A 14,043-nucleotide genomic window follows, 5' to 3' on the forward strand; every position below is an offset into this window, starting at 1 on the left:
ACTACTTACACCAGTTATATTAATCAATACACTGCCAGGGACACAGCAGGTAAGGGATATGGAGACTTAGCAGCAAACATTGGCCCAACAAGTGAAAATTCCTTCACCAATACAATTTCTAATCAATCTTTTAACTGCTCAAAGGAATCTGTATTTAGACAGTTTAGAACATCTCCTGCCTCTCACAGTTGGGAGGCTCTGAACAATCACATGTGGCCGGAAAAACCTATTCAGGCAGGCTAGAGGATTTCCAAAGGAGTTTGTAGGTTAAACACTGTCACACCCAGGAATTATTAACTGGAGCTGTAAGCTAACTCTTTTTTCAGAGAGGTAGTGGGGGACAGCCCCCCGTAAAGTCAGAGGTGTAGGTGAAAGCACAAAGCAGAAAGTAGGCAGACTCTGGTTTTGGGGGTATATGCTCGAGAATTTCCAGGGGGACTCCTGAAGCTCGATCCCGCCTTTGCGTATGCCGAGCCTCCTTCCTCATGACCTTTGTCATGGGCGGAGTTCCTCACACTGGCTACCGGCAGTGATAGAATTCCAGTTGAGCTATTCCAGATCCTGAAAGATGATGCTGTGGAAAGTGCTGCACTCAATATGCAATATGCACTCAATATGCAATATGCCGGCTCCCGGCAAGTTTTCATTTCTCTTGGGTATATACCTAGGAGTGGAATTGCTGGATTGTATGATAACTCTGTAGTTAACCCCCCATAGTTTTTAATGTATTTTAATTAAAATTCACCTTGGGCCTCAGGATGGCCAAAAAATCTTTACCATAAAATCTGTGCTTGTGAATTCTGGTTTTAACTGTATAGAACTATTTCCCTAAATATCACTAAATTTGTGTAATATACTTCCTTATGTATTTGTTTAGGTTGAGTTCTAAGTATTCCGCTTTTTGTTATGCAGATATTCTTTTTACGGGAGGTGAGGGATGTATTTGGCTTTAATTTCCCTTCTCTGAAACCTCCTTTAGTATGCTTTGTCTAACTTTCTTAGAAAAGCGCTAAATGAAACTATGCTTCAAAGAAACTTAGAACTTAAAACTGAGAATCAGGAGACTTGAGATTGAGCCGTTTATTAGCTCAGTATCGTTGTGCAGTTCAGTTGAGAATCCTTGTGAATTATCAGTTTCCTAACACAGAAAAGGAACATAACCATTCCTACCTTACAGGGTTATTGTAGAAAGTAAGTGCTGTGGATGTGAAGGTGTTTTGTAAGCACCAAAGTGTTCTGTGAATGCAAAGCATCTCGGTGTCCAGTCTCTTTCATCATATACTTCATTAATTTTTAAAGTTAAAACTTTCATATGAAGCAATTTCATGAGGATGGAAACCTGCTTCAGAATCTATTAACAGCTCAAAATTCCAGGCTCACTTTAATAATAATTCATATTCTCTTTTGTTTATTTAGCATTACCAACTCAAAAGATAAAAACAAGTATAGTTCCAAATCAAATAGAAAGTGCACTTCAAATCATTCTTTACACACACACACACACACACACATATATAATAAGAGATTTACACGGCTGTTTTTGCTTTTCACTCACACACAAAAACCCTGAGTGTGTTATAACAGTGGCCATGGTTTGTTTTCCATGCTGACAGATGAATAATTTATTTATTTGTGTTAAAGTGGTAGTATCTATGGTTATAATGATAGGAGCCAAGAAGATTTAAATGCTGAATATATTTGCTGAATATACAACTAGCAGTTTTCAGTTTATATAACAAATTAGGAAACTGGCAGAACAAAGGAAAATCCGAACATATTGAGGGTAATTCATGTCAGGAAGACCCTGAATGATGCTGGGGGAGATAGCAATGCTGGAAAATATTTTTCAAATGAAAGTGATCAACTTTCTTCTTGAATATCTTTTACTCATATTTCTTCTAAAATTTTTGAAACCATGATTAAACTTCAGGTAGCTATCAAACTGTTTATTTTATAGAAGAGACATCTAGAGATTATTACTTTCCCCAAAGTTTTCCTTATGCATTTTGAGTAGTTGATCCTACTGCATTAATCTGGTGGATCTGAGATGACTTTCCTGCACATGACAGTTAGAATGTGTTGTTATTTTGTCAGAAACCAGTCCCTGAAGATTTCCAAAAGACCCATTATCTGCTAAACAGAGGGAGAATTTGCACTGTTTTATGCAAGTAATAACAGTTTATTTAAGGGAAATAGATGATGATTTCTAGAGGCATGATTGACTGAAGCATTCTATCCAAAAAACAACAAAATAAGATGTAGCCAAAATTAATTCTGATATAAGCTTTTTTGGGGGCATCTCAGCAATTATGGTAGTTGAGGTAGAGAGTGTATCTTTCTATGGTTGTAAATTAAATGCTAGATTTATATTTATTTTTAATATTAAAACATTTATTTATCACCTTCTGTGTATGAAGCACAATGGGACCAGATCACAGTGATGGATATATAGCTTGGAAATTGACAAAGGTATAAAGCTTTTAGGTTGTGCTTACGCTATAGCTAAAGAATGCTCAGTAGTTAATGTATATAGCAAATAGTTATGGAATAATAGGGGTCTCCAGAGGTTAACTAGTTCACTCATCTGTCTCTTAGCTGAACCAGAGCCTAAACCATCCCACATGGCTGAGCATTTCTGGATCATTAAAGTGCTCTCCTAGGGAAAAAGCTTTCTCAGCCTTTCACAGTTGTTACTCTAATGCATGGCATCTGTACGACTCTCTTTGGCCTAAAGTCTGTGATTCATAGAACCATTAAGGAGCTTTATACACAAACTGCTCTTTGTATCGAAATGGATATAAAAATGAGAAATAATGTATATGCAGTAAGTAGCTAGCCATTGTGGGGGACAATGTTCCACGATAGAACTATGTATCTCTAAGGCTTCAATTTCATTCAGGTTTAGAGTAGACATGTGTCAGCTCTGAAAGCCATTCCTGTGACTCTCATGGCTTTAGATTAGTAGCTATTGACTTTTTTGCTTTTGGCTTAAGCATGTCCTATGGCTTGCTTTACTTTTTAATAATTAAAAAAAGAAATTTACACAGCTGATTCAAAAGTAATAAAAAGAACCCTTATTCTTTTTATTCCCCCCAGTTACTTGGACATAGGAGAAATCAAGAAAAGACCAATGGAAGCTGTGAGGACAGAGGTAATGCAAATAATAGTAACAGCACCGCTTTCTGTTTCTGACGCTGCTGTCTTAGAGATTTGGATGGCATCCTGATCGTAAGAGATGAACTGTCTAATGTATATGAATAGGACGTTACATGTTTTAAGGCAAAGATAACTCTTCCTTTGGACCATTAGTGGAAACAAACAGGCCGAGTAGTCGTCCTCAGGCATATAGGACAAGATACAACATGCTCTTATTCTCCCATTTTCTAGCTGTATATTCTCTGGTTGGAATTTGTAGGAATTTTTCCTGTCAAGTGGGAAGAGACTCTTAGTAACCGTGATACCAGTCTTTGCCAAAACTACACCCCCCACCCTCATGCTAAACGACTCCCGACAGCTCAGTGTCTGAAATGACCAGGATCACCCTGACTGACCCAGAAGCTTTCAGGGGAGCGTGTTAAGACTTCCTGTAATATCAGGAAAACACCTCCATTTTAACTGGCATTCAAGTTCACTTGAGCGGTGGTCACCAAAAACTGGCATGAAGACTGGCAATGAGCCTTGACAAATAGATGTTCCTAACACTATATTCCACGTAGCATCTGGGACCCCTAGTGGAATCATCCCTGGTGGGTATTCTACTGGACGTATTCTTAGCTCATGGATGAAAAAATAGATTAAAAGCAAAGTTAAGGCAACAGCTTTAACTGTCCCAGTGAGAAGGAAAAAGATAGTTAAACCCAGACTTGGACTCTGTTCACCAGACCAGACTTCCCTTCTCCCATTTTGACCCCCACATTGTCGATTGCTCCTGGTGTGTTCCGCCAGTGAAGAAATGGCCAACAGTGAAAGGAGTTCTTCTTCTTTCGTAGTGTGGCGCCCCCGGGAATATCCTCAGCTCTCTCCATTTCCTCTTATACTGTGTTTATGCCAACAGGATCATATAGGTCTCTCTAGAAAAAAAACACATAGGAAAATATTTTAATTGTGCAGTATTTTTAATAACGTGAGGTTAAATTCATTATTTAAATAATTTGCGAGAAGAGGTGGTAATCCCAGACATTGTTTAAATAATTAATATTATTTGTACTTTTGATTTTCAACGTGTGAAATAAGTTAGTCCAATGTGTGAGAAGCTGACACAATGTGTGAAAAGTTGCACATGTATGTGATAAGATTTATAGCTTAAAATAGACAAAAATAGAAAAATTTCAGGCAGTACTTATGTTACAGGGAGAGAATGACTGATGGTTAGAATCTGTAGCAGGTAGTAAAAAAAGACATTAGGAAATTAGTTCCGGATATAATTTTGTTTGAAGGCCACACGACTGGTTGAAGTAAGTCACCTTGCTTGAGGTTGGTGACTAAAGCCGACTTTCTGCAATAGAATTTAAAATGTGTGAGTTCCTAAAAAAAGTAGGAATGTATATTTATTCTGGATTCTAGTGCCTTTGATGAAGACATTATGCCTGGAAAATTTCAAGAGGTGTGCAAAAAAATTGGGGAATATACTTAAAAAAATATTAACCTTAACAGAAGAAGCATTCACAAGGACTCTATAGTTAATTAATTATTTGCTAATTGTTCTTCCACTTTGGAGCAGTAACTATTGATTTCTCTTTGGGCCGGTGCCCAGGCTACACAGACAAGGTTTTGATTTATGAATACACATGTTACATGTGACAAACCCACCTCTCATCTCCAACTAGATGTTAGCATCTCTCTCTGTTCTGGAACACCGCATCTCTCCCACTTTACTTCTTACTGGTGATACCTGCGCCTTCTTATTTCCTCTAACTTTGTGGGATATGCTGGAGCCTTTCACATCTCCATCCTTCCCCACACAGTCTTGCAAAGGGGAGCCAAAAAAGAGACATTTTGAGGATGCAAAGGAGATGGGAGGAAGAGGTAAGAAACTGTTTGTGACCTTCAGCACTTTCCTTTACCTACCCAAGTCCCCCTCTCTCTTTTGTCCTCCCTGGCCCGCTCTCCCCCAACCCCCCCACCAATCTTGCTTCCCTTGTGGCTCAGCTGATAAAGAATCCGCCTGCAATGTGAGAGACCTGGGTTTTATCCCTGGGTTGGGAAGATCCCCTGGAGATGGGAAAGGCTACCCATTCCAGCAGTCTGGCCTGGAGAATTCCATGGGGTCGCAAAGAGCTGGACATGACTGAGCGATCTGCACAATCTTTTTTCCCAGTCTGAACAGTGTTTTCACTTCCCTCACTGTGCATTCCTACTCTTTTTTTTTGCCTCACCTTTGCTTGGTAAGCCAGATCTTAGTTTCCCACAAAGGATCAAACCCATGACCCTGCAGTGGAAGCTTGGAGTCTTAAGCACTGGATCACCAGGGAAGTTCTATGCATTTCCAGTCTTTGTCTTCACAGAGACCCTCCTCCCCAATGTCCACACCACGACCACATTCCAAGCCTGCTTTGAGCAAGGGAACCCCTGCTTTCATTGTCAGAAAGGGAGAGTTTTGGGTTCTTGGCATCCAAAATGGGGAAGCTGAATGCCTTTCCCAATAGAGATCTCACTTTCACTGTTGGTTCTATAGCCTTATTGCTGCTGTTTTAGGTGGAGCATAGGTCAGAAAAGCTTTCGTGGGCTGCACTGAGAATCTCACTTTTGTCTGTGAAGTTCTTACTGGGCATAAACACCTCCCTTTTTTTCTACAGGTGATTTACCATCAAACTTACAGAGTTCAACAAGTTTGTGAGTTAGGGGATGATCTATGTTCAAAGTCTGAGAACGAACTTGACAGAATCTGGCCTTTCACAAATATAGATTCTATTTTCTCCATCTAAGGTGGTGATTTCCTTTCAACATTTGTGTCTACTGGAAAAAAAAGCACACCTAGTAAAAAACTGTTGATAACCACCATTCTTTGGAGTAAGTTAACACATTTTCGATTACAGAGAGGGACTCAGAGACAACTTAGAAATGGGAACATGAATACATGGAATTGGAGAGTTTAGAGTTGTTTCAGGGAAGAAATTTCAGTGCAGTAGTAGCACAAACAATGTTTATTCAAAGATGTTTAAATATGAAGAGTGAGTAAAACTATTTACTCATCGAAACTGGGGGCATTTCCCTCAAATCTGACATATTTCATATTGTTTAAGTTTTTGGTGTTGAGGCTGCATGATAAAAGTCACCGCATTAAGGTAAATGATTCCATTTTTCTAACTGCTTAAAATGTATTAATTCTAATTCTTCTCAGTGCATGTTATAATTGGGCTTTCCAGGTGGTTCATTGGTAAAGAATCAACCTGCTGATACAGGAGACCCAGGTTCGATCCCTGGGTCAGGAAGATCCCTTGGAGGAGGAAATGGCAACCCACTCCAGTATTCTTGCCTGGAGAATCCCATGGAAGGAGGAGCCCAGTGGGCTACAGTCTATGAGGTTGCAAAAGAGTCAGACTCAACTTGGTGACTAAACAACAACTATAAGAACAACAACAACATGTTATAGTAGAAGGACCTTCACAGTTTTGTAGAATGTGTGGCCCTGGGTCCCAGCTGTGGTGGCTAGATTTTCACACGTGGAAGGAAACCCAGCCAATGGGTGCTCGGAGTCAGTAGCATTCCTCCCCTCCTCCCAGAAAACCAGAGTCCATAATATGATTTGGTTGTTCGTTAGATGGTCAATAATTTAGACACGATGGTATCCACTTGCTGACTGCAAGTCACGAAATGAGGCATGCCACCTTGACGTCCTAGGGTCTGTTGTGGTTTCTGCCATTACTTTTCTATTCCATGAGGCTCATTGTTGAAAAGACACTAGAAGGACATCTAGTCCTTCTCTATACCCATGTTACTGAGACAGAAAAAGGCAGAACTCAAATGCATCCATTCCACTAACCTGAAAGAAGTATGTGGTCTTATTTGGCCAACACTTTTTGTAGCAGGAGGAAAGGAGAGAAAGCAGGAGGATAGATGGAGAAGAAAAGGAGATGGGAAAAAGAAAAAACCAAAAGGTGGCTGGTGGTTTGCACCTGCTCCAAAGTTGGGCAGTGCTGTGGGTTCTGAGCCAATGCCCTTTTCTTTGGAGAAGGCGACGGCACCCCACTCCACTACTCTTGCCTGGAAAATCCCATGGATGGAGGAGCCTGGTAGGCTGCAGTCCGTGGGATCACGAAAAGTCAGACATGACTGAGCGGCTTCACTTTCACTTTTCACTTTCCTGCATTGGAGAAGGAAATGGCAACCCACTCCAATGTTCTTGCCTGGAGAATCCCAGGGACGGGGGAGCCTGGTGGGCTACAGTCCATGGGGTCGAACAGAGTCGGACATGACTGAAGCGACTTGGCGGCAACAGCAACAGTCCTTTCCTTTCCTCTCTACACACAGCTCTTGCTTTTACTAACAGCCAACTCAAGAGATCTTCTAGGCTCTCCTTGGACTCCTGCCTCTATTCCCCTGTCATTGTGTTGATCTGTATTTTCATCTTTCTTCCCACTTTCCCTGTATCAGTTTTAATGAAGACTGTTCTCATCTTCTGACCTTGGTGTTCATCTCTTTATTTATGTCCTCTCAGTCCTCTCTTTGCTTCCTTTCACCTCCACTCTCTGCCTGGTTTTAGATTTCATTCTGTGTGTCCTTGTTCCAGCTTCCCCCTTGCCTCTGTCATGGAAGCAAGCAGTCTGTGGAGCCCTCCGAACCCCTGCACTGGGAGCCTCTGGTCTGCATGTGGACACCTTTCCTCTTCCTTACCAGCCTGCATTGTCCTTTTAGCCTTTTGCCTTAACTGAAGGACGTTCTTGTTTTTCTACTTTATCCACTTAGCTTTCATGTGATCACACTCCCATACTGTGCAGCATGGTAGGCAGAGGGCAGGGAAGCAAGATTAACAGGACATACATAACCTCTTCAGTTCAGTTCAGTTGAGTCGCTCAGTCATGTCCAACTCTGTGTGACCCCATGAACCACAGAACGCCAGGCCTCCCTGTCCATCACCATCTCCCAGAGTTCACCCCAACCCATGTCCATCGAGTTGGTGATGCCATCCAACCATCTCATCCTCTGTTGTCCCCTTCTCCTCCTGCCCTCAATCTTTCCCAGCCTCAGGGTCTTTTCAAATGAGTCAACTCTTCACATCAGGTGGCCAAAGTATTGGAGTTTCAGCTTCAACATCAGTCCTTCCAATGAACACTCAGGACTGATCTCCTTTAGGATGGACTAGTTGAATCTCCTTGCAGTCCAAGGGACTCTCAAGAGTCTTCTCCAACACCACAGTTCAAAAGCATCAATTCTTTGGCGCTCAGCTTTCTTTGTAGTCCAACTCTCACATCCGTACATGAATACTGGAAAAACCATAGCCTTGACTAGATGGACCTTTTTTGGCAAAGTAATGTCTCTGCTTTTGAATATGCTATCTAGGTTGGTCATAACTTTCCTTCCAAGGAGTAAGCATCTTTTAATTTCATGGCTGAAATCGCCATCTACAGTGATTTTGGAGCCCAGAAAAATAAAGTCAGCCACTGTTTCCACTGTTTCCACATCTATTTCCCATGAAGTGGTGGGACCAGATGCCGTGATCTTCGTTTTCTGAATGTTGAGCTTTAAGCCAACTTTTTCACTCTCCTCTTTTACTTTCATCAGGAGGCTCTTTAGTTCTTCACTTTCTGCCATAAGGGTGGTGTCATCTGCATATCTGAGGTTATTGATATTTCTCCTGGAAATCTTGATTCCAGCTTGTGCTTCCTCCAGCCCAACGTTTCCCATGATGTACTCTGCATATAAGTTAAATAAGCAGGGTGACAATAAACAGCCTTTACATACTCCTTTTCCTGTTTGGAACCAGTCTGTTGTTCCATGTCCAGTTCTAACTGTTGCACCCTGAGCTGCATACAGGTTTCTCAAGAGGCAGGTCAGGTGGTCTGGTATTCCCATCTCTTTCAGAATTTTCCATAGTTTATTGTGATCCACATAGTCAAAGGCTTTGGCATAGTCAATAAAGCAGAAATAGGTGTTTTTCTGGAACTCTCTTGCTTTTTCGATGATTCAGCGGATGTTGGCAATTTGATCTCTGATTTCTCTGCCTTTTCTAAAACCAGCTTGAACATCTAGAAGTTCACAGTTCATGTATTGCTGAAGCCTAACCTCTTACCTCCAAGAAATTTACAATTTTGCTGAAAAGATAGATATATGAACATTCCTAGTACTGCGTACTAAGCGATTCAGGGGTCCAACCCTGTTTGTGTTGAGCTATTTATTTCCAATGCTTTCAACTATCAGGTGGCAACAAAGTCATCTGTGAACTCATCAAAGGAGAGCTTCATTCTTTGACTTGGGGTTGTAGATGCTGCCAGCTGGCTCCACCCTGTTGCCTCCATGTAGTGAATCCTTTAGATTATGACATTCTTCAATAGTTATTTAGGGTCCAAAATCTGTTTCACTGTAAGAGGCCCTGAAACACATTCTCTACAGAGAAGACAAGCAGACAGTGTGCAGAGCACTTAGGATGTGCTAGGAGCTGTGACTCACCAGGTATAAAATGAGTACTTTTAGGAGTTTGGAGTCTAGAGGATGAGACAGGGAAGTAAATCAACCATTATCATTGAGGGCACATGTGCTGGGCTGGAAGAATGTTTGGAGGACTGAAAAAGGGTGGATGGGTTTACATAATCCGTAATCCATAATCCATAGGTTTATGGGTTAGCCAGTTTTGAAATGGTTTCAAATATCTTTCATTTTTCGCCCACTTCTCTTAGCTTAAGGTTTTGAGAATGTCCCTTTCTCCTCCTTGATTAAGGAAGATAATTTAATATTTATATCTGTATAGGGATCAAAGCCTGTCTCTAGTAAAAATAGTGAAAATCAACTGGATAGAAAAGCAACAAAGGCAGCCTTGCCATGAGTCAGGCTCGGAGGACACACACACAGCAGGTCAGCTGCCTGCACTATCACCCTTCAGGCTCCTCTGTCCATGGGATTCTCCAGGCAAGAATACTGGAGTGGGTTGCCATGCCCTCCTCCAGGGGATCTTCCCAACCTGGGGATCAAACCCAGGTCTCCTGCATTGCAGGTGGATTCTTTACTATCTGAGCCACTAAGGAAGCCCAAGAGTACTGGAGTGAGTAGCTTATCCCTTCACCAGAGGATCTTGCAGGCAGATTCTTTACCAGCTGAGCTACCAGGGAAGCCCACAGTTAACAGAGAACACTGCTTCTCCCAGTCATGTTGTCACTGTAAGATGCCCTAAGGGCCTCCCTTCCTGTGATTACTGCATTCTGGTGGATGACACTCTAGACTTGCTGTACTACTCCTGTATTTTACTGGACATCTTTTTATTTTTTGGCCAGGCCACAGAGCTTGCAGGATCTTAGTTCCCTGACCAGGCATTAAACCCTGGGCCACAGCAGTGAAAGCACCAAATCCTAATGGCTGGATTGCCAGGGAATTCCCTACCCGGCATCTTTAATTGCTAAACCTCCCTCACCTCATAACAGCCCCTAGTTAATCCCCACTTGTAACTTCACCTCCAAACTGCCCTCAGCCCAGAAGTGAATCTGCTTCCTCTAGACTCACCTTCGAATCCTCCAGCGAGAACCCAAACCTTAGGAAAGATGATTCCCTTCTCCTCTTTCTCAGCATCATTTTGTGACTTCTCCAAGTGCCATCCCTCACTGCACAAAATCAACAAATCTGATTTTGTCTGACTACAGATTTGTTCCTGTTTCTGATAGTCTTCACCTGATGAGGCTTTAACACATGTGTCAGAGCTGCTGGTTAGATTGTAGTCTCTGGGAGGTCTGCTCATTCTGTATAATACCTAGCGTTAAGAGGCTGGTGTGTGTGTGTGAGTTGCTCTGTCATGTCTGACTGTTTGCGACTCCATGGACTACAGCCCACCAGGCTCCCGTGTCCATGGAATTCTCCAGGCCAGAATACTGGAGTGGGTTGCCATTTTCTTCTCCAAGAGATCTTCCTGACACAGGGATCAAACTCAGGTTTCCCACATTGTAGGCAGATTCTTTGCTGTCTGAGCCACCAGGCATCTCTAATAGGCTGGTAGTAGTTTTAATCCTCTATAGCTTTGAACATTCCTTATCATAGTTAAGGGAGATACCTGTTTTCCTCGTGTGCCTGGTGATTCTGTTTCATGTATGAGTGGGATGTCTCAAATAACTTATAAGTCTTCATGGCTACTATCTATCATTTCAGGGATAAAATTAGTTATAATTAAACCTTTGTGTATTTATTGTCTCTTAGAATCTGCTGCGTGTGTGCTCAGTCGTAATTGCAGCCTGCCAGGCTCCTCTATCTATGGAATTCTCCAGGCAAAAATACTGGAGTGGGTTGCCATTTCCTTCTCCTTTAATGTCTTTGGTGTACATTTATTGTCTCTAGTACATTTTGCAATTTTCACTTTCCTGCATTGGAGAAGGAAATGGCAACCCACTCCAGTACTCTTGCCTGGAGAATCCCAGGCAAGATTCTCCCACGGGGAAGCCTGGTGGGCTGCTGTCTATGGGGTCACACAGCATCGGACATGACTGAAGCGACTTAGCAGCAGCAGCAGCAGCAGCAGCAGCAGCAGTATATTTTGAAATTGTATTGAATGAATGCTATTCACTTAACAAGGGCTTATTGTGTGCCTGCTATGTGCCAGGTGACTACGTGCTTGTCACCCGAGAACCAAATAACATGGCCCCTGTCCTCATGGAGTTGACTGCTCTTTAGCCGTCCTTGCTTGTCATGCCTTTACTTTTAACTCTACCAGCATTGATCTTTGCTGCAGAACTTGTGGATTTCTTTAGCTCATAACCCCACATTTTAAGGGCTAAACAGTTTTTGAAGAAAAATCAGAGCTCTGGTTTTCTTCTTCATTTGCCTGCTCATCCTCACCTGCTAGTGGAGAGCCAGTCACAGGTGCAGTGACAGCTAAGCAGAGAGAGCTGGTCAGGCCTCACCATCTTCAAAGTGACCCATCCTGCAGTTGGGAGACCTGCTGTCTTAAGCAGAAATCTTCAGATTAAGATCCAAAGACACTAATGAATGTCTCCTCTTCGAATAAGCATCCCACTGGATCCTCTTGAATACCCTTCTCTCATTTTAGATTTTCATCAATGGAGAATTTGGATAACTTTGTTTCTTCTTTGTTGGGGGGGAGTGCTGCAGAAGAACCTTGGAGAGGAGGAAACAAAGGAAGTGAGGTTTTGAAACCTCAGAACTTGCCCTGGTCTGAAAAGTTTGTGGGAGCATGTGTTGTACTTTGGGTCTGTCACTCCAGTGAATGTCTTTAAGATTTTGAATATCATTATTAAAACTTCACATTTCAGTTTAATCATTAGGCATCATCTCCAATAAAACATACTGTGAGGTTTGCTACTTAAAGGCTTTGGGTTGGGAATGGGTTTCTAGACATCAAATCAGGTGTAATTATTAACCTTACTGTGGGAAAGCTTGGGACTCTGTGGTTTAACTCACTAATCTTTAGCTTTGGAATTCTGGGTTCAAAGAGGGGACTACGAAATAGTTAAACTCCTAAATGTTTCTTTCTTTAACTTGGGGAAAGATTTCCAGATTATGTTAATCAAGTTTACTAATTTATCAAAACATCAAAGAAAATGAAACCCACTTTTGTGAGTTCTTCCAACAATAATTGAAACCCTTTTCCAGTCTTTTATTTTACATCTTCCCCCATCTCTCTAATGTAAGTGCAGAGTAAGAAGGATTCTTTTAAGGACAGCTAGTTCACATCAGTAGTCATGGCGATTCCAAGGTGACTATGACCTTGCCAAGGCTCTAGGAAGACAGAATTTTCTGTTAAAGAACAACTGACATATTTCATTTTTCTTTCACACTTTCCTGTCTTATCTCTTTTCTTGGTATTGAACTGTGTGTGGGGGGAGGGGGCATGGGGAATAAGAGGAAGAAACAGAGGAGTGTTTGTGTCAACCTAGAAAATATTGATCTGATGAAAAATATCCATTAGTAACCCTAATCAGCTCTGACTAAAAGTTAGAGGCTGGGGTCTTAATTTTTCCATTAAACATGTGCTGTGGGATTGTTCCATATATCTTGCATTCTCTGCTTGGCATTTAGGTATGATTTAGAATGTCTATGAAATTGGAAGACATATAAATTAGAGCATGTTTATATTTTTTATTTATAGTAATAAGCTGTTCTAAGCAAAGACAGACATTTAATAAGAAACCATTTATAAAATGATTATCAGCCTTTTAAGAAAAAACATGAAAAGTATCTAATAAAATAGTTAAATTGCTAGCTAACAGTGAATATTTAAAAGAGTCACTTAATCGAAGTATTGAAATACTCTCAATAAGACATTTTATTTGCCCCAAGATAAAGTCCTTTTGGCAACACCAACAGCATCCCCTGTGGAACAGAGAAGAACATCTTGTTCTTATGATGCATGAGATTTAGAAACACAGATGATGAATTTTTAGGCATATGTATTATAATGTGAAGTTCTGCCAAGGTATACCAAACTTTTCATTGATGGATACTATGCACCTACTAGAAAATCAATACTTAGGTTCACATTTTAGGGTAATTGTAATGAGCTTATTGCATTTTCTCGAGTCAAAGGGACAATTCATGATGGAAGTATGATTTTTCTATGTGATAGGAATAATAAGAAAATGTAACCAGATAGCAAGTATGGCCAAGGAAGACAAATTGTGCTGAACCACTTACTGAATGCTGCTCAAGTATGCGAAAGCATTGAGAATATTTATCAAGAGCCTGCTGAATGCCAGGCAGTGGGCTGGATTCTAGCCACATTAAGACACTGAGTATGTGCCAATCAAAAATGACAACAAGGTAATTGTCATTGGAAGAGACTGAAAAGAGTTTTGAAAAAGTATAGAAGGGTGGAAAAGTAATACCAGCGGTTGTTAATCCGAAGAAAGACAGCTATTTATGTAGACCTAATTAATAATTAGCTTCAATGCT

The 14,043-nt window shown here is 41.2% G+C and overlaps 1 protein-coding gene across 2 annotated transcripts in view; it reads left to right on the plus strand.

The window, feature by feature from the left end:
• The window catches only part of DCDC2 (doublecortin domain containing 2), a 146,138-nt gene that overhangs the window by 3,079 nt on the left and 129,016 nt on the right, over positions 1 to 14,043 (plus strand). For both annotated transcript variants that reach the window (XM_010843512.1, XM_010843513.1), the window contains exon 3: positions 3,097 to 3,151. In XM_010843512.1, the coding sequence (XP_010841814.1) occupies positions 3,097 to 3,151 (55 nt within the window). The remainder of the gene's footprint in view (positions 1 to 3,096; positions 3,152 to 14,043) is intronic.

The sequence above is a fragment of the Bison bison genome, unplaced genomic scaffold (genome assembly GCF_000754665.1).
Source record: "Bison bison bison isolate TAMUID 2011002044 unplaced genomic scaffold, Bison_UMD1.0 scf7180017864182, whole genome shotgun sequence".
Classification (NCBI taxonomy): domain Eukaryota; kingdom Metazoa; phylum Chordata; class Mammalia; order Artiodactyla; family Bovidae; genus Bison; species Bison bison.